Here is a 27,856-nt window from a genome sequence, read left to right on the forward strand (position 1 = left end):
TTGAACACAAGAATTTTCTATTTATTTCTTATTTTTTAGCTGAAAAAATCTTGTTATTTGTTAATTTTAAAACCTCGTAGAAAAAATACTAATAATCATGAAGTTGATAGTGAAGTGGATCCTAGAACTTATTTTTTAACCTATTTTTGGAATTTTAAAATCCTTATTTGATTTTTTTTTTTCATTATTTCCGTAAAAAATTTAAACTAGTTCTAGAGTTTTTAACTCAAAATTTATTTTCCCTAAAAGAGCACTCAGCTAGCAAAATCTAAAAGCAGAAATATGTTCTCTCCCTGCAAAGGCTTATTAATTGATCTCAGTTGAAAGGTTCTCCAAATCTCTGAATTGCAAATGTAACATTCTGGAACAAAACTGCTAAATTCTGATAAAAACACTAATTGAAATTGAAATCAAAAATTTTAAATTTGTTGTGTTTAAAAAATATATTTAAGGTCACTTTCCAGCTGGGCAGGATTGTCTGTAGATTATTGTTTAAAAATATAATAATTAAAATAACAAGCTAGAATTTCAACACTTCCATAAAGAACTTATTGGAAATTAAAAAAAATGTATGAAAGAAAAGAAAAAAAAGAACTTTTTCTGTTTTTATTTGCATCTAAAATTCATTTTTTTAAGTTTTTAAGTTAACCCAAACATGCTTAAAAAATGATTCTCAAAGCAGGGAAATGATTTTTAAATTGATTTCAGTTGATTGCACTTATATTTTAACATTTTTCAAAAATATTTTAATTTTGCCCTCTGATTAACGAAAATCTACCAGCATTAGTTAACCAAGTTTAAATGTTTTTTAACGAATTATACAAAAATTGTATGTGAAATTGTGAGAAATTCCAAGTTTTGCCTAAAATTCTTTAGATCTAGTTTTATTAATGAAAAAATCTATTTATATTGCATTTTAAATTGAAGCATAAAAAGTTTTCACTTTATAAATTAAATTTGGTCTGCTGAATATGCCTATAAATATGATGTTTTTTTCGAATTCTTTTTTGTAAACTTATAAAATTTATTATTTACAATCTGACTTTATCTTTTACAAGTAAAAAATTGTCCAAAGAATTAGAAAATGTTGAATCATGCCACTTTACGAGGATTTAAATAATCCTTTTAATCAGCATTTTTAAAAATATCGTTCAACTTTTTAAACCTAAATTTTTTTTAGAAATCTTATTCTTGAAATTCTATGAACACTTCTCTACCACTAGCAGTATGATTTCATACCATTCCATACGTATTTCATTTGTAAACTTCATTTTGCGGATAAATGTTGAACGTATCTATGTAACCCCGGTTTACGGTATTTTCGAATGTCAGCATGCTTTTAAATTTGAAAATAATCTTGAAAAAAATCTGATATTTCCATGATAATATGATTATTTCTGTTTGATTACATCATTTGTTGATATTTTCATTTTAAACATGAGATTGACTTTTTTATTTATATATTTTTTTAAGTGAAATGAGGGCGTAGAGAATATTTTTATTTGGAGTTTATGTTTTGATTTTCCGTCACTTAATAGCTAAATTGTCAGGATGAAAGCTAATATATATATAATAAAACGGAAATTCCACGTCAAACCAGCAGGATCCAGATGAAAAGTGCTCCAATTTGACTTAATTTTTGCATGTGAGTTCCTTGGCCAAAATTATTAGACCCGCATTTTTTTCGTATGACGCTTTATGTGGTCCTTTACAAAATTGGGTGGTAAAAAAATTTCGTTTAAATCATAGGCCTTTAAATCTGCATAAAGATTTCATTGAATCTGTAAATGTATTTAGCATTGTTTTGAAAATGACCACAACTAATTTATCTTTTGAGACGTGATAAGCTAAAATTGGTTCATCTGCTCAAGATTATGATTTTTCGAAGAATGTGGTTCTTGCCAAAATCGTTAAAAAGATACACATTTTTTGGACAACCTTTTTTCGGATAGGATCCCCCTAATAATTAATTTTATAAATTTTAACAGTCGTTAAACAATCAATTGTTTTCAAAATACCTTAGTATTGATGGTCTTTTATTTTTGCGATACTAGACATTGAAATTTCACAAAAATCCAAATATTTTCAACCTGTTCAATCAAGGTTAAAATTATTATCAATGCTGGATAAGGAATTTGTTTTTTTTTTTCAGATGAATGTACTCTGTTTTTATTGAAATTAGCATGATTTAATTAAAAAAATTACCTTTCTTTAACAAAAACTGAAATCATATCATTTAAAGCTTAACGCCATTCATAAAAAGCAAGCAAAAACTGGCCAAATTTGACTTTCATAATTTCCCCTGCAACTTCCATAACAGTTCCTCGCACAATGCCCAAATTGAAAATGATTAATTCGTCCAACAATTTCCCCTCTCTCTCTCTCTCTTTGTTGTCGCAAAACGTCCCCCGGCATTGCACTGCACATCACATGCACAGCCCGGTAATTAGAGTTCATCAAATGCAGCTTCAACATGCAACCACCCCTCGTTGGTTGATGGTGCTGCTCGCAAAACGAACACAAATTTCGCCGGAAAAAGGGGGTTATTAGCACGGAACCCGGCCAAAGCCATGGTCTGTTGACTGATGCTGTGGGCTTCGTGTGCATTTTGCAATCAACTAAAAGTGGGGTGTCATTGCACCACCAGCTCAAAACCAGCCAAAACAACCACTTGTGTGCATTTGCACACAAACACATTCACAGCAAACGAATCAGCACTCCTCTATTTGATTTTGATTTATCGGGATAAAATTAATATTTGATTTTGAGCCTGAATTATTATTACTTCTGCTGAAATGCCCTTCTTTCCTACTTGCAATTCTATTTTTTGCCAATTTTCCACCGAAACACTCATGGGATTTTTTCGCAAACAGAGGATTACGGCATTTTTCTCGTCCCGTTTTTTGCTTCTATTTTTCGCGAAATCAACTTGAACTGGGCAAAAGTGTGCGCACGAGCGCTGGAATAAACAGTACTTATTTATCGGATTTGGTGGCTGCGGGATGTGTTGGCGAGAGTGCAATAAACATTCCGCGCGACCCACCAAATCCGATTGAACTATTTACCCGGTTTGCGTTTTTTTTTCTTCCATTGAATGGGTCAGCGACAAGTGTCGCGCAAATTTCTCGTTCCAAGTTGGGAGCAAATTGAATTTTGAAAGGGATAGGGTTTGGAGATTGTCAAAACCGGTATAATTCTTATCGAATTAGAATGATTTATTGATTTGAAAGATCAAATAAAGTAGGCTTTGCCGCAGTAATTTGTTTAATTGATTTCATTGATTTATATTAACACTCAAACGCTCGGGTAGTCATTTGACCCCTACTTTTTTTCTTAAAAATCTCATAACTTTTGGTAGACTTGACCAATTTGGATGCTTCCGGTTGCAAAAGATCCAGAATTGTCTATATTTTGAACTGTCAGATGGGGGACAAATATGGTCCACTTTTACCGGAGATATTCCGGATTCCGTTGGGGTACCTTGGCCCTCCTGTTTGGGGTTTTGGTCAATAGAACAAAAATCAATTCACAGAACAATGCCGGATATGATGCAAAACTTCAAGATATCATTCTAATACATCATCCTGCAAAAATAATTGACATGGTCAAGACCTTTGGCCACCGGAACAGGTTCCAACCGGAAACGGTTCACTGAGCTGATGTCGATTGGTGCCCAAATGGAACCGGCTCCGGTGCCCCGTATGACTTAACCATGTCAATTATTTTTGCTGGATGATTTATTAGAATGATGCCTTGAAGTTTTACATCATTTCCGGCATTTTTCTGTGAAACGGTGTTTGTTTTATTGACCAAAACCCCAAATAGGAGGGCCAAGGTACCCCAACGGAATCCGGAATATCTCCGGTAAAATTGGACCATATTTGTCCCCCATCTGACAGTTCAAAATATAGACAAATCTGGATCTTTTGCAACCGGAAGCATCCAAATTGGTCAATTCTACCAAAAGTTATGAGATTTTTAAGAAAAAAAAGTAGGGGTCAAATGACTACCCGAACGTTTGAGTGTTAAGAACTTGTGATTTTCCACGACAAAAATAAATAAATCCAAATTGTGAGCTTTCAGTACGCAAAATTATGAAGAGTTCAATTTTGTAATATTTTACAGAGTTTTCATCAGCCTAATGGTATTAACAAAAAAAAAGAAATAATTCCTAAAATATAATTAAAAAGTATATGAAAATAAAACAATATCTTAAATACATTTCTTTTTTGCTTGATTTTCAACTCTTTAATCATTATCTTAAAACTTTTAAGAAGATTTGAAAAAATAGCTTTTATAATCCATCATATGTAGCAATCAAAACTAATTTTGCTGGAAATTTACTATTGGTTGTCTACATTTCCTGAAACCTTATACTGAAAAATAAAGATAATGTGTAGGATCATTAAAAAATAAATAAAAAATAAAAAATTGTGTATTCTTTATAATTAAAAACTTAGTTAAAATATACTGACGAATAATTATAAAACTGATGATTTAAATTTTTTTGGCATGTCACAGTAATGACTAAATTTCTACATTTTTGCGAAATCACGGGCCTTTCTGCATCCTCCATCATTGGTTCGCCCATACAAGACTCCACATAACTTTGGCAGCTATTTATACAAAAATGGTTTGTAATATTTAAAATCCTGTATCTCGGAAAGGTATTTGAATCTCTGAAAACTTTTTTTCATAAAAAGCAAAAATTCCAAAAATCGTATTTTTAAATTTATTTTCTTTTTAAGCATGTTTAAGAGGATCCAAAAAAGTAGCTACATAGAAGTATGGACAACATATTTTTTTAAGAGTCGGGCCTTTACAAATATTTTTTTGAAGTTTATGCCTCTAGGCCAAAGTCTTCCCCCCTTGACTATAAAATATAAAAAAAATAAAATAAAAACTAAGAGCCATGATCTCAACATTTGAATAATCAAAAGTGTTTAAAAGTATATTTTACACCAGTCGAGTTTTTTAAGAAATGATTAGTTCTAAAAATATGTGAGTATCGACGATTTTTTTCTTGTTTAGCCATAAACTTTGATAATTATTTACAACGGCCTTTCGATTTTTTGAAAAAAAATAATCATTTTGTTTCTAAAATCATTTTTCACAGATAAATAAAAATTTGCAAGCAAAAGTATTTTTTTTAATAAATCGCGCAGTTATATTAAATTATAGTTGTTTGAAGGGTTACGTTACGTTTCGTAGTTTTTCGTTAAAACATGATATTTTTTTATTTTCTGAGAGAGTTTTCATTTTAATATTTGATATTTTTCAAATTGACCGAGTAATTCCTAAGAATTTTAATTGAGAAAATAGAGTTTCAATGAATTAAATGAAGAAAACAAAATGTCTGCGAATATTCCAATAAGCCCTAATTTTCGATATTTTAATATAAAATCTTAAATAATTTAAATTTTTCAATCTTTTTAAAATGAATAATTCAAGCCTAACATTTCATAGTGGCTTCAAACACCTATTTTTGAAATTTATTATTTTTTCCAAAATATCATTTATATCTCTGTGAAAATTGTAATGTTTATTCATCTCTGTGACTTTTATAAACTAATCCAAATACATATAGAAATAAAAAAAAATGTTTTTTTTTGGGAAAAACATACTTTTTATTAGGACCTTTTGAAGATGAGCGAGTAAATGTATATTTATAATTTTTGACATTTATTCGTTATCGCTTTAGCTCAGTTGTTTTTTTTCAAATGTTAATGTTTATTTTCGACATTTGTAAAAAAAAATCTTTATAAAGTTTGTCGATTTTTTCTCTTGAATTTCAAAAATTTCATAGTGGCTTGAAACACTTTTTTTCGAGTTTATTTTTAATATTTAAGAAAAAAAAATCGGATAATCATATCTCTGTGAAAATATTACTGTCCATTCTTCTCAAAAAACTTACATAGTTTTATTTTTCAATTTATAACTTTAACTTTTGATAATTTTCAGAATCATTATGTAAAATATTTCTTATATTTGTGAAATTTTGAGCAAAGTGTGTTTAAATATGTTTCAATTGAAGCGTTCTTTTATTACAAAACGCAAAAAATAAATTTTGTACCCCTCGCAACAAAATATCAATACAAATTCCGATTTTTTTTTTTTTTTTTTTGGAGCGTAACACGGCCATCAACCCCTTAACTGTGTAACGTAATTAAAGAACGCTCCCAATGTATTATTATTAAAATGTATTTAATTTCATTTTCTGGATCAGATTCATTATTTTAACATTTTTCCTGGTTTCATCCTAGTTATAAAATTAAATTTTAATTAAGTTTGGGATTGTATTTTTTAATTTTATTTCAGTGATTTTTTAAAACAGGGGGAATCCTCGTATGTTTGACAGGTTAAGCACTCGCTCCTAACTCCATCCATTTTACTGATTTTCACTAGTAAAACAACTAATTTTGCAAACTTTGAAACTTGATTGCTCACTTCTTTTTGAGCTGTTCATCACTCGACTTCAGTTGAAAACGCTTTTAATGAGCTGTAATTGAATGTCAAAGTGCTGATATGGCAACATTAGAGGCACGATGGAATTTGATGCTGTTCCCTTTATTACTGTTTTTGTACAAATAAATAATTCCATAATTCAATATTTATATTTATAAATAAATTAACCTGTAGCAGTAATTTTTTTTTTTACAATTTGACTAGCTTTAAAACAACTCTAGAGTTTTTTTTTTGAAATGGTCCTATAAACAAAATTTTCAATTTTTGCTTTTTGGGTGTTTTTAGAACCGCCTTGAGTCAGGTGTATTCAAAAACATCCAAAAAGCAAAAAGTGAAAGTTTTGTTTATAGGACCTTTTCAGAAAAAAAACTCGAGAACTTGAAATCTACAAAGGATGAAGAGGGAGTAGAGTTTGTTTATATTCAATCTTCTATTTGAGACGATTTATTTTTATTTACTTATTGAAAGCTTAAGTTTTGGCGGGAATTTTATGTGTTTATATTTTTGAGTTTTTATTTTGCGTGTCAACATGTTTTCGTATAAAGTGTTTAAAGGAATGTTTTAACTTGTGTTGCTTGACTGATTTTAAAGCAAGGGATCTTTTTTTCGAAACAAAAATAACTTGTTAAAAAACTTAATATTACTAAAAAATGAACTTGATCATTTTATTTTTCCATTTAAAATAGAGTTTAAAGATAGTATTTAAATTGTGTCTGAAAAAGTCGTATTAAGAATTGTTAATTTTTGCAATTTCATTTTTCATTCAGGAAACAAATATTTCATATTACCACAATCGATACCGCAAACCCTGTGGTGACACCGTGCCCTCCTCTCATAAGCTGCGATGCGGTCTAAATTTAATAAACATCAACATAAATTTCAATCCTCTGGCTGATGCTGCTGCTGCTGCCACCAAACAGAAAGCCACCAACACTGGGGCATCGATTCCGCTGCTTAGCTCTCCCCGCCCCCGCCCCCCTTCCCACACTACTTCTCGTGGAAGAAGACCAAGCCCCTCAAAAGAGACAAACACGTGCCCCCACCCCCCATAAATTGGATATAAAATTTGCTTAAATCCTGGCTGTTTTTCCACGCTGGCTTGGAAAATGCGCTCTCGCGCACCAAAGCGGAAAAGTAAACTTTGGCACCACCACCCGCATCCCACTTTTGGGTGGCTGTCAATCGAAATTCAATTTTCGCATGAATTTTTGGTTTTCCACGCCGTGGTGCCAAAATTGGAGGAGGAGAACTGGCAGATGAATCTATAAAAAGCAAGTCAGATTTAGCAGTTTGATGGCGGTGGCGGAGCTTTTGGAAGGAACAAAAGTTGGCGCGAACTTTTTTCACACTCGGCAAGCTTGACTTAAGAAGGGGGGAGGTTCCAGCTTTCCTCATCCCTCTGAAGTAACTGTCTGTCACGTGGATTTTTGAAATTTTGGTTGAGCTTGTGGGGATGGTCTTTTGGTGAAGCTCTGATTTTTTTTTGTTAGGGGAAGGAGATGCAATTGGAGTGTTTAAATAAAATTGATTGAATTTGAATTTATTCCTGGAATTTGGAATCAACCTGGGCAAATCGAACGGACTGATGACGGAGCAATGAGTGGGGATTTCCGGCTTTTCATTGGAATCAAATTATTTGGAAAATGCGATTTCATCACGATTGAATGACACCTATAAAGATTAAGGACGACTTTTAAGAGATTGCAAATTCATTTTCAACGTTACCTAATCATACTTTTTTGTCTTTCCATTGCAGGTTGAACTCATATTAGGTAAGTTCCAGCTTCAAGTTAAAGAAATAAGGAATTATCCTCTGTCTCAATTTCATTTTATGCATTCAAATCTTTACAAAATACACAAACAACAGTGTGTATTCTCCAAACTTTTTCTTGTCCCACTTCAGAATAACACTCTGGGAAATCAAAAACGCAGAAAAAACACTTCCTTGCCAAATTTTGTTCACGCTGCCTCCACAAAACTCACAAAGCTTCGACGTGGTGTCGTCTCCGATGCTGCGTTTTGGGACTTTGTTTCTGTGTTGACTTTGACGATAAATCGATTTTCGGATCAGCATCTGCCTCAACCACCCACACTTGGAAAAGCTCCTTACGATGGGATGGTGGTGGATTTTTTTTTTGTTTTTCCATCCGCCTTTTGCATGTTGGTTGAGATCCGCAGTGACGACACACAGTCAGTGTGGCACTAGATTGGTAGTAGATTGCGCGTGCAACGAAATGAACGTGACTAAGTCGATTTGACGTAAATCTGGGGCGCTGGGACGTGAAGGATTTTGAATTTATCGAGGAAAAAGTGATAAGCTTTTTTGAGTGCGAATAAATTTTGAACTAAAAATCAATAAAAGATGTGCCAGCCCTATAACTCAAGTTTAAAAAAATATTTGCGGAACAAATTGAAATATTTTATAAACTGAATAAAATCATTTACATTTTGAAGAGAAACTAGACCACATAAGGTTAACAAAATTTGTGCAAAATCCATGCTCAGCAACAAAATAATTCTTCTGTTTTCCAAAATTGTAACCCTTTTTTAAATAAAAAAAATCGTGCTGAACGAAAACTTGTTAAAATATTTGATGATATAAGCTTATACAAGTTTGTTTTTCCGTTTTCTTGATTTATGTTCCCTTTTTTTGAATTTAAAAACATTATCATGAAAAATTTAAAGCCTTGATTTTAAAATTCTTATGAAATTGATCATCAGGAACGTGATTTTTCCTTCAGGTGGTTGAGGATGTTTGGATGCAACTTGATTTTTTTTAAATTTTACTAAAATAATTAATGGTTATGACTTCCAGTACGAAAAACCAAACACCGCTTCGAAAAGTCAAACTTTTCAAAATAGACAACGAGTCAAAATATCGATTTTTCTTAAATTATGGTATAAACCCAAAATATCTACAAAAATCTATATTTTGACACTTTGGCTAAATTCTGAGGACAGCTAAAATTTCAGTGAGAAAAATTATATTGTAAAACATACTGTTGGACAATTTTCGAATTTCGTTTGAGTGATTCCATACATTTACCCTTGAAAAATTAGACATCTGCAAATGATAAAATCTCGAATTTTAGGAAAAACATCCCAGATTTGTTTTCTTTTTGGAGGTATTTAGGTTATAAATTTGCATCTTTTTACCTTAAAAATGGCTGTAACCTTTTACACAAATTGACTAGCAAAAAATTTTATTTTTTATTTTTTAAAGCTCTAAAAGTGCCCCGAACATCACTTTGCTCTAAAATTTAACCCTGAATTGTTACGTAAAAAACTGATTTTCGAAGATTTGCTCTGATGCTTTCTATAAATTTGGTCGAAGAAGGAGTAGAATGAGAGATAAAATTTTTGTGTCTTCGACAAAGTTGCTTGGATTTGCAAACACAAAATACCAAAAATATTCATGAAAATTTAGAATTGTGAACCACCCATATTTTCAACTAAACCAGAAGTTGCCTCTTCCCATTTGCAAAAAACTCTACTGAAGATACCAAAGCTCCAAAAATTCTCAGTGTCGAAAATATTAATTTCGATACAAAAACTTAAACAAATACTACAATGAACTTTTTGCAATTCCGTCGTAAAAACTACTTTCTTTTTCTGTCATTCTTGAACGACGAAATAGCCTACTTTTCTGTACCAAAAATAACAGAATCGAATTGCAACACTTTTTAAAATAAATGCTGAAAACTTCTTCTTTTCAGCACTGAAATGGGTGCTGAAAAGTTGAACTTTTCCGCACTTGTTTCGAAAAGTAACAGTTTTCATTTTTTTTATTTAAACGATTTATTGACAAAACACATGAAAATTTGACTTAAAATTTCACTCAATGGGTGTTTTTCGGAATTGAAAAAATATTGTATAGAACTCGTTGCAAAACTTGATTTTTTTCCGCACCCTTTCTTATTTATCCAACTCGGTGAACCTCGTTCGATAAATGTACGACTCGTGCTGCAAAAATCCTCTTTTAGCAACTTGTTGCATAAACTACTATTATAACATTTCCTTGTAAAAATAAAAAGAAAGCTTTTTTTGCTGGATTATTTGTTCAATTAAAATGTTAAAATTTAGTTTTTATTACAGTTAAAAAAGAGTTAATATTTTGTGTGCTTTTGGTTTAAAAATCAATTGTTCAAAAATAAAATAGTTTATATGGAAATTGGTTATAGAATAAATCAATAAATATATTTAAAAAAATAAATAAAGATATGTGAGTAAAGAAGAATAAGAACTACACAAACCATTTGAAACACTTTACACATCGATGCCCATGTGCCCTCTTGTTCTATCTAGATAGGAATCCCAGCAAGCTTAGTACGAAAGAGCACACCGGCATCTATATATTAATTAAAAGAATTAGGCTGAATTAATAAAGATTTTCCCTTTAACACTGGCACGCCCAACGCATGTCCAACTTACACGGACGCCCAAGCCTTCCAAAAAATGTGGAACGGTAACTTCAACTCGCTGGTTCTCGGGCATCACTCAACCAATCGGGATCGCGATTCTTGTTTCCAGTGATTTGTAAGAATGTCTAGATGATCCTAAAATTTTGCAGAAATTGATTTGAACAAATCTGTAATTTCTACGACCGAAAACATCGTTCCACCTTTTTTTAAAACGACTGCCTCTGCGGAATTTTTGGCGTTTTTTTTTTTTAGCAGGCGAAAAAAAAAGTTGGAACGATGTTTTTGATCGCAAAAATTACAGATTTAATCAAATTGAGTTCTGTAAAGTTCTAGGATCATCTAGACATCCCAACAAATCACTGGAAAAAATAATTGTCTTGATTGGGTGAGTTATGCCCGAGAACCAGCGAGTTGAAGTTACCGTTCCAACTTTTTTGGAGCCTTGGGCGTTGGAATGTTAATCATTCAAATATTTTACAATGGCTTTGCAGTTTTTTAAACCATTTTCGGATCAATAAAATATTTAAATATTGTGGGCTAGTCCATTGCTGTTAAAACAAATGTGTTGAATCTATATGTTCTGGTGTTATTAAAACACTTAAAAAGTACGATTAAGTTAGCGTTTATTAACAGCGGTCTGAACTCGACAATGTACTTTTCTCAACTGCCCGAACGGCGTCTGTGCTCTACGAGTGTGTGAGTGTGTTGGTGTGTTTCCTAACCGTGTTGCCAGATTCAGGGATCTGCATAATACAACATCCTCTCCACAGTGAAAAGTAAAAGTTACGCTAGTGCAAAATAAAATCCTTCAGCTTCGCTGGAATCCTGGTCTCTCGTCTCGGTCGTGTAACTCCTGGAGTGCCCACGTGGTTATCCTTGCTCTCCGTTCCACGCACCGCTCCTCGTGTTGTCGCGGCAGGCGCTGAAACCATCAGCGGCGGCGATTGCGGCATCGCAGCAGGCGGCGAGTTCTCTCCAGTAAATTCATCCATTTGACAACTCGGTGTGATCGCAGGAAAGTCTGCTGCTGCAGAATTCGATCCACTTTCCGGCAGCGATTCAGGAACAGGTGTTCCGCTCCGGACGGGTGTCGTTGCAGGTTCTTGACGTGGTTTTATGTGGACGAGGCTGCGCCGGTACTCCTTGCCGGCAACGTCGACACAGTAGCTGCGATCGTTCATCCGGTTGGCGATTGTACCAGGTGTCCAAACCTTGGATGTTTCCGGATTAAGCTGGACGAACACTGGAGATCCGGTCGTCAACTCAGGTAAAACCCGCGCCTTCTTGTCGTACTGGAACTTTATCTTCTTTCTGTTCCGCTCGATAGCTTCCGGGACGCTTTCCACCACCTTCGGCAGCAGATTATTGATCGAGCTGGGAACGCCACACCTTGTAGCACGGGAAAACAATCGCGCAGATGGGCTTGACCCAATCTTGTTAGGGATGTTTCTCCAGTGGAGCAGCGCGTACCAGAAATCTGTCCCTGTTTCGTTGGCCTTCATCAGCAAGCGTTTGGCGATTTTTACTGCAGCTTCGGACTTCCCGTTCGCCTGCTGGTGGTGTGGTGCGGAAGTCACGAGTTCAAAATCCCAGTCTTTCGCAAATTTCACCATTTGTCGGTTGACGAAGTTGGTGCCATTGTCCGTCAGCACTCTTTGGGGTGTGCCGTGCCGCGCGAAGTTTTGCTGACAGGCCGCAATGACGGATTGCGGCGTAAGGTCCTTCAGCAAGTCGACCTCGAAGAAGTCGGAGTAGTGATCCACCGTGACCAGGAAATTTCGCTTGTGTCCTTGATACTCCGCGAAGAATACGTCCATCGATATCATCTGGAACGGGTGGACCGGAATGCTGTGGCTCTTCATGGGCGGATTCTGCTGAGAAGCGGCGAATTTGGCACACACGTTGCAGCGTGCTACGACCTCTTTGATCTGGGAGCTCATTCCCGGCCAGAAGAGGTTAGCACGGGCGAGCTTGAGGGTGGCTTCGACGCCGTTGTGGCTCACGTGACAGCTGTCCACCAGCTTGCGACGGAGAATGTGCGGGACGAGGATGCGGTCACCACGGAAGACAAGACCGTTCTGCGTGGAAAGTTCCTCGCGGTAGCCGTAATAAACTTTAACGTTTTCCGAGACTCGGTCGGCAGATGCTGGCCATCCACGCTGCACAAATTCGATGACCTGCTGCATCGACGGGTCTTTCTCGGTCTCTTCCATTATCTCGCTCAATCGACTATCCGAAACGCTCAGGAAGTTACTCATCTCCACGTTCTCGAGTTCCTTGAACACCCTGTAGATGTTCCACTTCTTATTCTCCTCCTGCAAACGATCCTTTGGTTCCGGGGCGCGTGACAGTGCATCAGCGACTACATTTTCTTTGCCCGTGACAAAGACAATCGAGAGACGGTAACGCTGCAGGTTCAGCAGCATGTGCTGGAGTCGTTTCGGCGCGGAGAGCAACGGCTTGTTAAAGATGGTGATCAGCGGCTTGTGGTCCGTCTTCACTGTTGCTTGCGGGTTGCCTACGATGAGTTGGTCGAAACGGATGCAAGCAAACAGGATCGCCAACAGCTCCTTCTCAATCTGCGCGTAATTCCGTTCGGTGTCCGTCAGCGTGCGCGACGCGTAGGCGATGACACCGTTGTTTTGGTAAACGGCAGCACCCAGCCCGAAACAACTTGCATCGCATTCGATGGTGATCGGCTGGCTCACGTCGTAGTACGAGAGCGTGCCGATGTCTGAAACCAGCGACTTCACACGATCGAACTCGTCCGCTTCTGCGCTTGTCCACTTCCAGGGTTGTGATTCGACGATAAGCTTTCGCAGGTTGGTGAGATTCGCGCTGAGGTTCGGAATAAATTTGCTGAGATAGTTCACCATCCCGACGAACCTGTGGACCTCCTTCCTGTTGGTCGGCGTTGGGTACTTGCGAATCGTCGAAATCTTGCTCTCGTCCGGCTTCAGTCCCTGGTCGGTTAGAACATGCCCGTAGAACTTAACGGACGTTTGGCACAGCTTCAGCTTTTCTCGGTTAAGCTTAACGTGGTGCTCCTCGAGTCTGCGGAAGAGCTTCTTGAGGCGTTCGTTGTGGTTGATGAGTGCCTCCTCCATCGTGTTTCCGGTCCCATAGACGAGAATGTCGTCCGCAATACATTCGACGCCGTCCAGACCCTGGATTGTTCCTTGAAGTTTCATTTGGAATATCTCCGGAGCCGGTGCTATGCCAAAGGGCATGCGTATCCAGCGATAGCGCCCAAAAGGCGTCCAGAATGTCGTTAGCTTGCTGCTCTTCTCGTCCAACACGATGTGCCAAAACCCTTTTTTGGCGTCAACCGTCGAGAAAACCCGGGCCTTTCCGAGTTCCGGAAGGATTTCATCCAGTGTGACGAACTGCAAGTGCGGTCTCTTCAGAGCTTTGTTCAACGGCACTGGGTCCAGGCACACGCGAACGCTCGGCTTGTTTGGATCACCGCGCTGCACGATGAGTATGTTGCTGACCCAGTCCGTGTGGGCCGACTCCTTGGTGATGATTCCATCTCGCTCCATGACTTCCAACTCGTGCTTCAACTTACCGCGCAATGCGATGGGGACTCGGCGTGGCGGCTGGATCGACGGGGCTACCGAGTCATCAACCTCCAGCGAAATCTCGCCGTCGAACTTGCCGTAGCCGTTGAACAGGTCTTTGTGGCTGTCTGCGAGTCTTTGGGCTTCCACGCGGTAGATGTTAAGCAAATCCGAAGGGGGGAAAGCCGGGTTTGGACCACCGAAGGTTACGGCTTTGCAGAAACGCACGAATCCCAGCACTCTCGAGGCCTTGGCCGAGAGCAGTGGTCGATGGCTTCCTTCAACCACTTGCAGCACTACTTTGTATTTGCGTCCTTTTCGACGGCTTGGCACTTTCACTTGACCCAGAACTTTGATGGGATTCCCACCGAAGCTCTGCAGTCGCAACTTTGATGGCAACAACACTGGTTTATCTTCTTTCACTTGTTTCACTAGATAGTCATATCCAACAAGGCTCGTGTTTGCGCCGGTGTCTAGTTCACATACGATTTTCTTCCACTTTTTGTTCAACTTCACTTCCAGCTCGGCACAAACACTTCCTCCGCGGTCGGAGTCGTCGAAAATTTTTCCGATCTCGTACTCTTCCTCCTCGCTGTCCTCCGATGAGGCGTCGTCGTGAGAACTGTACTCCTCCGTCCCGCTGCTGTCATCCTTGATCTCCTTCACGCGCTTCGAGCTCTTTCGGCTTGGCTTGGACTTCTGCTTGCACACCTTCTCGAAATGGTTGCGGCCCTTGCAACGATTGCACTTTTTGCCGAAGGCCGGACAAGCACCTTTCACGAACTCATGGGCGTCACCGCAGAATTTGCACCGAAATTGTTTCGCCTTGGACTGGACCTTCTTCCTGCCGATCTTCTTTACGTCGGATTCCGGCGGCAACATCGCCAACTCCAGGCTGCGCCTTGCGGTGATCTCTTCCGCCCGGCACATGTCCACTGCTTTGTCGAGGGTTATGTCTGGGATGGCCAACATCTTGGAGCGGATCTGGGGCCATTTGTTGGCAGTAACAAGTTTGTACGTGACAAGACTGTTGGTTTGATCTCCGAGCTTGGACATTTGTGCCAGCGTCTTGAGTCGGGTCAAAAAATCGTCCGTTGTTTCCCGTGACGTTTGTGTCGCGGAAAAGAACTCAAGCCGGTCCAGGATGATATTCCGCTTCGGAGTTACCTTGGCTCGAATCGCGGTCAAAGCGTCTTCTGGTGTGGCGCTTTGATCTGCCGTGAGCTCGAAGTTGAAGAATTTCTTCCTCGCTTGCTCACCGATCACCGACAACAGGAAACTAACCTTCTGCTGGTCGTCGGTGGCTGGCCACTTATCCATCCGTGTTGCCTTTACGTAATTGTTCCAGCTTTTCTCGAAAAAATCCATGTTCTCCTCCATGTCACCCTCGAGCACAAGCGGCGAGGGCAGAGGAACTTGAGATGATTGCGCTGGAACGTTCGCTGCGGCCGTGGCTCGGGTTACGGCGAGGGCCACCATTTGGGCATTCGCCGTCGACATTCCCTTAATCATCTCCTCCACCATCTTCATCTGATGGTCCATCAGCTGCTTCAACTGATCAGCATCCATTTTACGAGGATGTTCACTTCGCGAAAACAAAATGGCGGTACGAAAACCAAAAAACGACGCGAACTTCGACGCGAAAACTTTTTCGCTTTTTTATGAAAAAATCAACACTTTCCGCGATATAGACGACGCCGGAAATGTCTCTCAGAGTTCACGCACTTCTGACACCATGTTCTGGTGTTATTAAAACACTTAAAAAGTACGATTAAGTTAGCGTTTATTAACAGCGGTCTGAACTCGACAATGTACTTTTCTCAACTGCCCGAACGGCGTCTGTGCTCTACGAGTGTGTCAGTGTGTGAGTGTGTTTCCTAACCGTGTTGCCAGATTCAGGGATCTGCATAATACAACACTATATTTGAGAAAAACTTTTTTTTTTCTGTTGAGATTTGTAGGTTGCTGAACTCTATAAAAATAAAATTATTAACTATTCAATGCCTAACACCTAAAGCATCAATAACGCCAATGACAAATTATATAATATCAATTTTAAGGTCTTATACAAATTTCAGTTATTAATTGCATCATATAAACATTGTTTGGAAGCCAGCGTGTATGCAAAAAATGTATCAAAACCACCGTTCAAAAGAAAAGTTAAATTTTGAATTTTGATTGCTCACCATGCGATCTATATAGATTTTTTTCTTCTAATTACGAAACGACTTCCAAATTTGCATCAAATATAATGTTATTCAAATCTCAGTAATCTATTTTTAAATTATTGAAAATTTAGAATTATTTTTTTCTTGATAGAAATAACTTTGCCAAAATCACAATATGCAATTTTCTATGCATAAATTTAACTATATGTCGACTGAATTAATTTCACAACCTTTAAGCATTGGTCTTAAATAGAATAACTTGCTTGACAGATTCATTTTGTTTAGAAATTATAGATCCAGAATTGTAACACTCGAAATAAAAGTCTAGTTCATTAATTAAATTTTTTCCCTGTCTTTAAAAATGTAAAAAAAATAAATTTGAAAAAAAAAATCTACACACTTCTTGAAGAAAATCATGCACTGGGGCATAAATCCAACTTTTTTTTAATATATTATAGTGAATTCTATCAAATTGCTTGATAAGATGCAAAGAGTGAGCCATAATTCCAAATACAAGCTCAAAAAGCACAACAAAAGCTCGAGCAGTCCAAACCAAGTCAATTTTACGATTTTGTATTGTTTCTTCAGCCTGTGGAAGAAAGTCACATTTCAAGTTATGACCACTTTTGGCAACACCAACATCATATGATTTACTCTAACATTTTATACAAAAATCTTGATTTTGCAGTGGCATAGGACTTCCAAAATATAAAAAATGTATCTCAACAAAAAAGAAGACTGTACTTTTTATTTGCTTACAGCAAAAAATAAATAAACAAGTATGAAGGGATAATTCTATAAAAAATATAATAAATTTAAAATTAAATTTCTTTCAATACATAAAAAAGTACAATTCATCAAAATGATTGACTATCGATCTTCATTTAAAATCATAATCCTAAAAAAGTCAAATTCAACAAACATCTGGCAAAAAACGAAAAATAGAAATCGATTGTCAGTACTGCTACTGGTGCAGTCCATTGAACTGTACCAAATTTATTCATCGAATGCGTATTTTTCGAACGTTCAAGCCGTCTCCCTCCTCTTAAGAAAATCCTCCCTCACCCACCCTCGTCAGCAATCGTCGAACACAAGACAGCAGTGCGAGGAAAACCAGCGCCGGTGACAGCGGAAATTCGATTACCCTCTTGACACCGTCGTCATCGTCGACTTTCTTTGCCAAAATTGAAGACGATTGGAAAACTGGTTCTTTGTTTCCGGGAAATTTCCGTGTCGCACCTTTGAGTATCTGTGCACTTTTCTTTCACTCTGTGTGCGGGAAATTGCCATAGAGATAATTTTCTAGGCAAAGAACAAACTTGTCGCCTTTTCTAAGCTTCTCCTCAATGAATGGAAAAGTTTCACTGCCGATCAATTTAATGTGTCGTTTTCGGGGTTGCCCCTTTTCTTACTCCCCTAAAAGCAGCTTAAATATTCATGGAAAACACTCACTTTGCTGAAAAGTTTTGCAGCCGTTCAATTGGTTTTTGCTTTGATTTGGTGTGAGACGAATAAAATTTTCGTTTTAATTGGTTCGATGGAGAAGTTTATGCTCTTTTAAATTTATTATTTTTAAAGTAATATTTTAACTTCCTTCGATCAAAAGATAATTGAATTATGCAGAATACTTCAAACCTCAAAGAACATGACATTATTTCCCACCAAACACTTCCAAGTCAAAGTGAGTAATCTTTCGCCTTTTTTCTTCGTTCCTTTGATGTTCTCAAGAACGCTGTCAAACACTTTTTTTTTGCAGGCAGTTTGCACTGGGTATAATGAATGAGCCATTTGGCCTAAACGGTTTTTTTACTCCTCCTTACCCACCTCTCCACCCTTGTTTTAACTTATGCGCCACTCTAATGCGTTCAGAAGGTCGCCACCAACAGCGCCATAAGGCACATACACGCACGAGAGTGTGGGGGAAAATTAAAGGAAAAAAATACTCCAAGCCGACACCACCATTTGGCGTGTGACATAAAAAGTGATAAAATATGAGCAGCATAAATGTCCGCGCCACTTGGCTGGGCAAAAATTTATGCAAAGGCCGGTTGAAGTTGGATGCTGGTTGTTTGAGATTCTCGAGATATGGTTTGCCCTGGAAGTGCAGAAAAATATTTACTAGATTAAAAAAAATTGATTTATTAAATTAATTATTTCCATGTAAAAAGTAAATAAGTAAATCTTTCCCAGTTCCTGAGGGGAACACCCTTGAAGAGTATCGGGGCCGGCATTTACAAAGCGGATTCAGTGGCAGTTTCATTCTCAACTTAATGTTAACATGTTAAGGTTAATGTTAACATTCCATAGGTCGCCTCCCTAAGGTGTCGTGATAAGGTCCAGTTTGTGACGATACACTACCTTCCCTTTACTAAGCAATCGATTCCAGAAGGGAAAAGATCACCAGTTGTGTTGGTCCGAGCCGGGATTTGAACCCCGATCTACCGCTTACGAGGCGGAAGCGTTACCACTGGGCTACGTGGCTCGGTCATATTATTTCCATGAGTCTTAAATTATTACTTTCTATGGTTTTAACGAAACAATAACAAGGGCATTACTAATTTTATTAAAAGTTTTAGCACTTGTGGGATCGAGTTAAGGTAGATAACATCATAGTTCTATGAAAAGTTCAAGTTTCTGCGAATGTAATACGAAATGTTTAAAAAAAACTTGAGCAGGACTGCTGCTATTGGCTTCATCCATAAAGTACGTCACGCTTAAATCAGCAAAAAATTATTCCACCTCCCCCCCATTCTCACGCTTTTCCTTTACTTTTAACACGCAATGTCACACTTGCTCAGACTCCCCCCCTCTCCCCCCCCTGTAGCGTGACATACTTTATGGATGACGCCTTATGCATATTTCTTTAAAAACAAAATTACAAAATTTTAATTAATTATAGCGTAACAAGCTAATTCTAAAAGGGTTTGTCTCGGTCCTACGGTTTTAAAGTGTGATAAAAATATTATGTTTTATAATAATGAACACATTATTTTTTTTTCGAAATCAGTATCTTAAAGTATTGAGCAATTAAATTGACCCTTCAAAAAATTATACTTAATTCCTCTTAAAAAAAAATCCGATCGATTAGAAAATCTCAGAAAAACTTGTTTTTTTTCTGACAGAATAGAATAAAGTTATAAAGTAAATTTATAAAAAATCTTCCAAACTTTTCGAATAAAAATATTTTGAAAAAATATCTGATTTTTGAACTGAAAATCATATTAAGAGCAATATAACTTGAAAATTTGTTAAAGAATGTGTAAAACAATTTTAGATTGCAAACTCGATTTTAAATTAAGAAAATTTCAAAGATATGTTTGCCAGTGATTTTGATATTTTCGAATTACCACATTTTTTTGACATAGGCTATGTCTTTACTTACTATACTGGGGGGCCAGTTCAAAATTTCGATCCCAAGCGTCACATTTGGCGAACGTTATTTCAAACGGTAATATCTTCATCCAGACACATTGAAATTACATCATTTCTGGACCATTCGATTCGGAAAACCTTCAGCAATTTTCTATAAATCTCCCAGTATTGGCAGAATTGTATAACTATTCAAACAATTCAATGTTTTAAAACGCTTAGAAATAGCTAACAAAACGAACGCTTTTGAGGGGAAAACCGCCGCAGCAGAACTGGTCGTCGACGATCGTGAAAAGAGGGGAAGTAATAGCGAAGTAGAAGTATAAAAATGCGTTCTACCCTTTCCACTCAACTTAGTTGCCACCGAGATGCTGAACAAGTCGGGTCGGCTCATAATATCTGAGCCGCAGACGGGTGAAGCAGCAGCAGCAGGGGGAGAGAGAGCCCTAGCAGCGAAAATTCTCTCTTCCGGAGAAGGATTTCTTCTGAAAAATCACCTTTATTTTCTAGACAGAGAGAGAGAATCGGAGAGCAGCACCGAAGAGGGCAAATTGTGTGCGAATGCCGTAGAATGACACACCAAATGCCGTAGGATGGCAGATTCAAGAAAATTGCCAAATGCGCGTTCACACACACTCCCGTTTCATGGTACACGCTGATTGGGTTCGATGCGTCGAGTTTCCCTTCCACGGATGTTCGATTGATGTATCTAAATTCGTCACCTGAAAAGGCCATCAGAGACTGCGACCAACTACAGATACACCCGGGGACGAGCAAAACCGCCAGCGGATGCAATTTTTAGGCAGTGGAGTAAAATCGCTTAACCTGACTGTGTGAAGATTGTTGTAGCCCTGTTTTATGGGTTCTCATTAAAAATGGCCATTTCGACAGTGTTGGCCAAAACCTGGAGTGGCCGGTGCCTCAAAGAAGGTTCCCCCGGGGCCTGGGGGGACATTTACAGAACCATACGAGTTGTGGCAATATGGGTATCAAAATTCATGGTTTTTGAAACTGAACATGATAATGGCCATTTCGACAGTAGTGGCCAAAACCTAGAGTGGCCGATGATCTCAAAGCAGGTACCCCCGTGGCCCGGAGGGCCTTTTACAGAACCATACGAGTTGTGGCAATATGGGTATCAAAATTCATGGTTTTCGATACTGAACATGAAAATGGCCATTTCGGCAGTGGTGGCCAAAACCTGGAGTGGCCGGTGATCTCAAAGCAGGTTCCCCCGGGGCCCGGAGGGCCTTTTACAGAACCATACGAGTTGTGGCAATATGGGTATCAAAATTCATGGTTTTTGATACTGAACATGATAATGGCCATTTCGACACGACTTTTACAGAACCATACGAGTTGTGGCAATATGGGTATCAAAATTCATGGTTTTTGATACTGAACATGATAATGGCCATTTCGACAGTAGTGGCCACAACCTGGAGTTGCCGGTGCCCTCATGGAAGGTTCACCTTGGGGAACATTTATGACAATTTTGCCAACAAATCTATGAAACAAAATAAAATACTCTTATTCCAGATTTCACTAGCAATCCAAAAACTCATTCAAATTGTTTGGTCCTATGTCTTTCGGTTATGTCTCTGACATACCATCTTGAACTTTTTTTTTTTGAAAAATTATACATTCACTGTTTATTTTTTTGGGCCAAAATTTGTTAGGTTTGGATGATTTAAGTTTTTTCAATTGCATTTTGCAATTGATTGAAGTAGTACTGATTGTCAAAAAAAATCGAGGTATTGTACATCTGAATTTCATAAAAAAAAATCAATATATTTTATAATCATTATAAATATGAAAATCAATGCAGGAAAATGCTTTTAAATGTGTTTTCAGTTTATAGAACTTCTTTCCATTGTTATTTTGAGGTTTAAAATAATTGTTTATGTCCCCTGATTTTCCAGTTCGTTTATGAAGCGAGGGCAACATACACATTGAAAAATATTTTCTACGACCTAACTTTAGTATTAGCAATTCTGATCTTGAAAGATGTAATTTGCGGTCATCAAAAATTTATCCAAAAAAAGAAATTAAATATATATTTGCATATTTGATTTTTTATGTTTAAAAGTGAAACAAAAATTGGGTTTATACTTTTAAGTGTAACCATGTTTTTTTTTTAAATTATCCTTACTTAAATCTGATTATTTCCCGAATACTTCAGATTGATCTGAAATTTGCATCTCAAGCTATATAATTTTTTAAGATTTTCACCATAATAAACGAACTGCGATCTCAAAAAAAAAAGACTTGTGAACTCTGAGTGAAACTTAACGCAACCATGTGATTTTTCATCAAAAAGTAGATTTTTGAGTTCTTAACAATCTTACTAAACCTTACATGATGAAACGATGCTAGATCGTTAAGAGATGACTCTCTAATTATTTCTCTGAATTATTATTTTTCTCTGAAAAAACAGGGTCAAGTCAGAAGGCACAAACTTTTAAAGCAGCACTGTTGCCAAGTAATTATAGAACAATTTTGGCGAAGAGGGAATGCAAGTATATCAATTCACATGGAAGTTTTCTTGATTTAAGTGAACAAAATGTCTTTTAATATCAAATTTCCATGATATTGATTATATCTTTGTATTGACAGCTACTCTTTTTATATGAAAACCATCAAAATAAGTTTCATATATGTTGTTTAATTGCAGTCAAATATCCAAATATTCAATATTTTTCTAGGTAATTTTAAAGGACAAATTTTAAGTTAAAGGACATGGAGTAAACTGCATTTGAAAATTTCCAGTTTCACAACTCACCTCTTAAACTAGTTTTAATTAAAAAAAAAATTGGGTTAAATTAAAAAAAAATCTGGCAAAGTACCAACAAAAAATCTGGAAAAATATGACACACGAAAATCTAACAACTATGAATGGGGAACGTAAGGAAGGATACGATCGAATTCAACAGCTTGTAAAATTCTGATGGTTTAAATGATTTTTGCCCCAAAAAGGTTGAATCTACATTTTCATTTAAATAAATTTATACTAATTTTTTCGATTTGCAACTACACTCATTCATTTGAATCAAAAGTATGGTCAACATTATCTTAGCCAGATTTTGACAGAATCTGTCAAAATCTGTCAAAATCTGGCTAAGATAATGATTAATCTTTATTCTAACTGGCACTTGAAAAATTTGGAATTCCCAGATATCTGGCAATCGAGTTGAAAGGGGTTTTTTTACCAAATTCACGAAAAATGAGAAATTTAAGGATAGTCCGATTTATATGAAAACCTATTTTACTGTAAACAGCCCTATCAAAACTGTGTTTGTTAAAAACAAGTTAATTTAATTTTTAAATTTGCAACCGTTTGTGTTTGAAAGTATGTTTCATTGATTTTTCTTGGACCGATCTTTAAACAGAACGAAACAATATTCTTGAACTCAAGTATTAAAAATAGAATAGCATTATCTCGACATTAAAGCTCTTATCGTACTTCACGACCAATGAACGCCACTTACGTCACAACACTGTACTTGTTTATGCAACTGAAGTTTTATCGCAATCGAGTGAGTCACAACAAAAATCTGCGTTTCTTTCGCCGATCATTGATTCAAGCTAATTTTCAATGTAACAACGATTATATTCTCAGTTTGCTCCCAACTTTCTTCTAATGTAGTTCTCATTGGAAAGCTTTTCAAAACTCTCAGGATGGACAATTGGATTCATTTTTTGGTGCTGGCTGTCATCATCGGAACAGCTCAAATATCATTGGCAAAAAACTCTACTGAAATAATGTCAAGCAGTGACAACGACACGGAAAGTGAAGAATCTGAAAGTTTTTCTGAACGTCACCCTAGCTTGTTCCGGACTCGTGCTAGAAGAATAATCGCTGTGGAAATAGTGAAAAAGGGACAGTACATAGTTTTACCATGTGATGTAGACGGAAACCCCAAACCAAATAAGTTTATGTGGAGAAAAAATGGCAAAAAAATTCCAAAAAATAATACTTATAACATTTATGAGGGATCTTCGTTGAAAATAACAAAATTGATGGTGTCTGATAGTGCTGATTATACGTGTAAAGCTTGCAATAGTTTGGGTTGTACGGATTCTACAGTGACACTTAGGGCGTTTTTCAAAATGATGGATTATGCAATGCATAACATGTCAGCATTGGTGAATTCTACAGCAACTTTACACTGCTATTTACAGATACAACCAAATGATAATTTCAGTTATAAGTTGTTCAAAGGAAAATTTGCTGAAATGAAGCATTTAATGGATTTTTCGGGCACAACTGATTTGCTGAAAACTCAACGAATTTTAACTATAGAGCATGTTAAACTGGAAGATGCCGGTTGGTATACTTGTGTTGCTGCTAAGTATCATTTGGATAATATATATGAAGTGATAGGTCACAAAAGTGGTTATTTGCATGTGGTAACAAAATTTGAAAGTAGTTACAGTGTTTTGATAATAACGGTTTCGGTTGCTCTGGTTGCAATAGCTACGTGTGCACTTTTAGTAATATTCGGACGTCGTCGAGTGCTGAGTAATAACAAGTACTATCCAAGATGGATAAAGAAAGTTACAGATTGAGCAGTTCTCTACGGAATCGGTCTTTTTTCTTTAATTTTAATTTTTGTATTTTTTAATCCGGCTGAAACTTTTTTGGTGCCTTCGGTATGCCCAAAGAAGCCATTTTGCATCATTAGTTTGTCCATATAATTTTCCATACAAATTTGGCAGCTGTCCATACAAAAATGATATGTAAAAATTCAAAAATCTGTATCTTTTGAAGGAATTTTTTGATCGATTTGGTGTCTTCGGCAAAGTTGTAGGTATGGATATGGACTACACTGAAAAAAAATGACACACGGTAAAAAAAAATTTGGTGATTTTTAATTTAACTTTTTGTCACTAAAACTTGATTTGCAAAAAAACACTATTTTTAATTTTTTTTATTTTTTGATATGTTTTAGAGGACATAAAATGCCAACTTTTCAGAAATTTCCAGAATGGGCAAAAAATCTTTGACCGAGTTATGATTTTTTGAATCAATACAGATTTTTTCAAAAAATCGAAATATTGGTCGCAAAAATTTTTCAACTTCATTTTTCGATGTAAAATCGAATTTGCAATCAAAAAGTACTTTAGTGAATTTTTGTTAAAGTGCACCGTTTTCAAGTTATAACCAATTTTAGGTAACTTTTTTGAAAATAGTCGCAGTTTTTCATTTTTTTAAATTAGTGCCCATGTTTGCCTATCTTTGAAAAAAATATTTTTGAAAAGCTGAGAAAATTCTCTATATTTTGCTTTATTGAACTTTGTCGATACGACCCATAGTTGCTGAGATATTGCCATGCAAAGGTTAAAAAACAGGAAAATTTATGTTTTCTAAGTCTCACCCAAACAACCCACCATTTTCTAATGTCGATATCTCAGCAACTATAGGTCCGATTTACAATGTTAAAACATGAAACATTCGTGAAATTTTCCGATCTTTTCGAAAAAAATATTTAAAAAAAATTAAAATCAAGACTAACATTTCAAACGGGCCAAACATTCAATATTACGCCCATTTGAAATGTTAGTCTTGATTTTAAATTTTTGAAAATATTTTTTTCGAAAAGATCGGAAAATTTCACGAATGTTTCATGTTTTAACATTGTAAATCGGACCTATAGTTGCTGAGATATCGACATTATAAAATGGTGGGTTATTTGGGTGAGACTTAGAAAACATAAATTTTCCTGTTTTTTAACCTTTGCATGGCAATATCTCAGCAACTATGGGTCGTATCGACAAAGTTCAATAAAGCAAAATATAGAGAATTTTCTCAGCTTTTCAAAACTATTTTTTTCAAAGATGGGCAAACATGGGCACTAATTTAAAAAAATGAAAAACTGCGACTATTTTCAAAAAAGTTACCTAAAAATGGTTATAACTTGAAAACGGTGAACTTTATCAAAAATTCACTAAAGTACTTTTTGATTGCAAATTCGATTTTACATCGAAAAATGAAGTTGAAAAATTTTTGCGACCAATATTTCGATTTTTTGAAAAAATCTGTATTGATTCAAAAAATCATAACTCGGTCAAAGATTTTTTGCCCATTCTGGAAATTTCTGAAAAGTTGGCATTTTATGTCCTCTAAAACATATCAAAAAATAAAAAAAATTAAAAATAGTGTTTTTTTGCAAATCAAGTTTTAGTGACAAAAAGTTAAATTAAAAATCACCAAATTTTTTTTTACCGTGTATCATTTTTTTTCAGTGTAGTCCATATCCATACCTACAACTTTGCCGAAGACACCAAATCGATCAAAAAATTCCTTCAAAAGATACAGATTTTTGAATTTTTACATATCATTTTGTATGGACAGCTGCCAAATTTGTATGGAAAATTATATGGACAAACTAATGATGCAAAATGGCTTCTTTGGGCATACCGAAGGCACCAAAAAAGTTTCAGCCGGATTAAAAAATACAGAAAAAATCGAATGACCGAAATCTCAGAGAATTGCTCAGTTACGAGAAATGAAGAAAACTCTGATATAGAAGAATTTCAAATACCTATAGTGACGATTCATCGATCTATGATCATAGAAAATAATTTGTACAAGTCAGCATCAGTCTCAGAATACGAGTACCCAACGGATTGGGAATGGGAAGTTCAGCGATGTAGAATCAGTCTTGGAAAGTTGCTTGGAGAAGGTGCCTTCGGACAGGTCGTCCTGGCTGAAGCTTTTGGATTCTTAAAAGGAGATAAAACAGTTCCAGTGGCTGTCAAGATGCTCAAAGAAAGCCATTCGGATGATGATGTTGAGAATCTTGTGTGTGAACTCGAGATCATGAAGATGGTGGGAAGGCATCCAAACGTTATCAACTTGCTCGGATGCTGTACCAACGATGGTCCACTGTACGTCATCATGGAGCACGCGATTCATGGAAGCTTGAAGGGATTTCTGCTAGAACATATTTTGGAATCTGATGAAGCTGAGAAGAAAACCATTACAATTCAGCAATTAGTATCCTTTGCATCGCAAATTGCCTCCGGAATGGTGTATCTTTCGTCGATCAAGTGCGTTCATCGAGATTTGGCCGCCCGGAACATTCTCGTCGCAGAAGGACTCGTCATGAAGATCTCCGACTTTGGACTTGCCAGGGACGTTCACCACCAGGAGTACTATCGAAAGCTGACCGCTGGCAGGATGCCAATTCGCTGGATGGCACCGGAATCGCTGGAGTTTCTATTTTTCGACTCGAAAACCGACGTTTGGTCATATGGGGTGCTGCTCTGGGAGATTATGACTCTTGGAGGTCAACCGTATCAGTTCCTGCCAGCAAGAGAAAATTTGCTGAGGTACTTGAAGCAAGGACATCGATTGGAGCAGCCAAGGTTCTGTCCCGATAAGGTTTATCGTGTTATGAATCAGTGCTGGCAGAGCAACCCCGAACAGAGATCATCGTTTATCGAAATTGGAGAGCAGTTGAAGACCTGTTTGGATGAAGCTCCTGATGAAAAACTTAATTTGAACCATGATTGATAAATGACGAATGCTCAAAATAAAATCAACTCAAATCTTCATTTTGACATCAGCCTTCCCAAAATCTCGAATGTCGTCCAAAATACCCGAACGGATACCCTCCACCAGAATGTCCTTGGACCCCCAACGCAAGACTCCAACCTTTTTTGGCAACATTCTTTCCGCTCCATCCGCCAACATCCGCTGCGGCAACATCATTTATGAAATTTGATATTTTCATTCTTTCGCAACATCGCCAAAAAAGAGTCGCCTTCTCCAAAATCGCAGACAAAGTTTTCGTGTCGTCATTTTTCGATCATGTCGCCGCAAAATTCTTTGATGCTCCAGTGATGATGCTCGTTATGATTTTTTTTT

General features: G+C 36.6%; 4 protein-coding genes across 4 annotated transcripts in view; 3 read left to right on the top strand and 1 right to left on the bottom strand.

Moving 5' to 3' along the window:
• LOC120426242 (toll-like receptor 6) overlaps positions 1 to 27,856 on the top strand; it is a 162,814-nt gene that overhangs the window by 98,843 nt on the left and 36,115 nt on the right. Inside the window, exon 3 of the mRNA XM_039590979.2 lies at positions 8,222 to 8,237. The gene's annotated coding sequence lies outside the window, so the exon portion shown is untranslated. The remainder of the gene's footprint in view (positions 1 to 8,221; positions 8,238 to 27,856) is intronic.
• Positions 11,675 to 16,015, bottom strand: LOC120426243 (uncharacterized protein K02A2.6-like). The gene has a single exon (XM_039590980.1). The coding sequence runs from the start codon at positions 16,013 to 16,015 to the stop codon at positions 11,675 to 11,677; it is 4,341 nt and encodes a 1,446-aa protein (XP_039446914.1).
• Positions 23,746 to 24,553, top strand: LOC120426241 (neural cell adhesion molecule 1-like). The gene has a single exon (XM_039590978.2). It carries the CDS (start codon positions 23,746 to 23,748, stop codon positions 24,550 to 24,552), a length of 807 nt encoding a protein of 268 aa, XP_039446912.2. The 3' UTR covers position 24,553.
• LOC128092749 (fibroblast growth factor receptor homolog 1-like) lies at positions 26,422 to 27,797 on the top strand. The gene has a single exon (XM_052707260.1). It carries the CDS (start codon positions 26,456 to 26,458, stop codon positions 27,500 to 27,502), a length of 1,047 nt encoding a protein of 348 aa, XP_052563220.1. The 5' UTR covers positions 26,422 to 26,455; the 3' UTR covers positions 27,503 to 27,797.

Source organism: Culex pipiens, chromosome 2, assembly GCF_016801865.2.
Source record: "Culex pipiens pallens isolate TS chromosome 2, TS_CPP_V2, whole genome shotgun sequence".
Lineage (NCBI taxonomy): Eukaryota > Metazoa > Arthropoda > Insecta > Diptera > Culicidae > Culex > Culex pipiens.

Coding starts and splice junctions, on each gene's coding strand:
- LOC120426243 (XM_039590980.1), bottom strand. CDS start 16,015: ATGGATGCTGATCAGTTGAAGCAGCTGATGGACCATCAGATGAAGATG.
- LOC120426241 (XM_039590978.2), top strand. CDS start 23,746: ATGTCAAGCAGTGACAACGACACGGAAAGTGAAGAATCTGAAAGTTTT.
- LOC128092749 (XM_052707260.1), top strand. CDS start 26,456: ATGACCGAAATCTCAGAGAATTGCTCAGTTACGAGAAATGAAGAAAAC.